A 1,294-nucleotide genomic window follows, 5' to 3' on the forward strand; every position below is an offset into this window, starting at 1 on the left:
CCTTCGGCAATATGAGGGGCAGAATGCTGTGGGGTCTTCACACCCTCAGCAGCAGCAGAAGCTTGATTAGTATCTTTGCTGCTGCTGCTGCTGTTGCTGCTGCTGCTGCTGCTGCTGCTGCTGCTGCTGGTGTTGCTGCTTGCATTCTCCTTCGAGTCCTCCTCCTGCTGCTGCTGCTGCTGCTCCTTTTGCTGCTGCTGCTGCTGCTGCTGCTGCTGATTTTCCTCTTGCTGCTGCTGCTGCTGCTGCGCCTGACCCCATGCTGCCATCTCTAAAAGAGTTGGGTAGGGGTAGCTGCGAGGAGACAGCAGCAGCAGAGACAGTCTAAACCCTAAACCCTAAACCCTAAACCCTAAACCCTAGACTCTAAACCCTAAACCCTAAACCCTAAACCCTAAACCCTAAACTCTAAACCCTAAACCCTAAACCCTAAACCCTAAACCCTTTAGAGATTTTAACCCGCACACACCGATCGCGCGCAGCTGCATCCGCCGGAATAGTGAGACGCTGAACACACCACAAACCCTAAACCCTAAACCCTAAACCCTAAACCCTAAACCCTAAACCCTAGAGACAGAGACACAGAGAGAGAGAGAAATACAGATGGAGAAAGACAGAAAAAGAGAAAACTAAAGACGGAAAACTAAAGATAGATATAAATCTAGGGTTTAGGGCTTAGGGTTTAGGGTTTAGGGGGTTAAGGGTTTAGGGTTTAGGGTTTAGGGTTTAGGGTTTGACTTGGTTCTGTTCCAGCTGCAGCAAAACCCCCATCAAGTTAAACTCGAAAACCTCCTGGGCGTTCTGTATACAATAACAACAACCCCACCATTCAGCTGCTGCTGCATGCATTGCTGCTGTCTTGCTGCTGCTGCTGCTGTCTTGCTGCTGCTGCTGCTGTCTTGCTGCTGCTGGCTTGCTGCTGCTTACGTAGTCACCAGCAGCAACAACACAGCAGCAGCAGCAACACAGCAGCAGCAGCAACACAGCAGCAGCAGCAACACAGCAGCAGCAGCAATACAGCAGCAACAGCACGAGATGAGCAGCAGCAGCAGCAGCACGAGGACAGCAGCAGCAGCTGCAGGGAAGCAGCAGCAGCAGCAAGAGAACAGCAGCAGCAGCAGCAAGGGGCCAGCAAGCGTACAACAGCAGCAGCAGCGAGACATCAGCATGAAAACAGCAGCAGCAGCAGCATCAGCAGCAAGAGAGCAACAATAACAACAACAACAACAACAACAACAACAACAGCAGCAGCAGCAGCAGCAGCAGCAGCAACAGCAGCAGCAGCAGCAGCAGC

General features: G+C 52.0%; 1 protein-coding gene across 1 annotated transcript in view; it reads right to left on the reverse strand.

The window, feature by feature from the left end:
* Positions 1 to 66: 66 nt before the first annotated feature.
* The window catches only part of EMH_0067970 (uncharacterized protein), a gene marked incomplete at both ends in the record, with an annotated part of 2,699 nt that continues 1,471 nt past the window's right edge, over positions 67 to 1,294 (reverse strand). Inside the window, 3 exons of the mRNA XM_013498681.1 lie at positions 67 to 294; positions 466 to 507; positions 739 to 801. Coding sequence (XP_013354135.1) covers positions 67 to 294; positions 466 to 507; positions 739 to 801 — 333 coding nt within the window. The remainder of the gene's footprint in view (positions 295 to 465; positions 508 to 738; positions 802 to 1,294) is intronic.

This window comes from Eimeria mitis, genomic scaffold, assembly GCF_000499745.2.
Source record: "Eimeria mitis Houghton genomic scaffold, Emh_scaff3628, whole genome shotgun sequence".
Lineage (NCBI taxonomy): Eukaryota > Apicomplexa > Conoidasida > Eucoccidiorida > Eimeriidae > Eimeria > Eimeria mitis.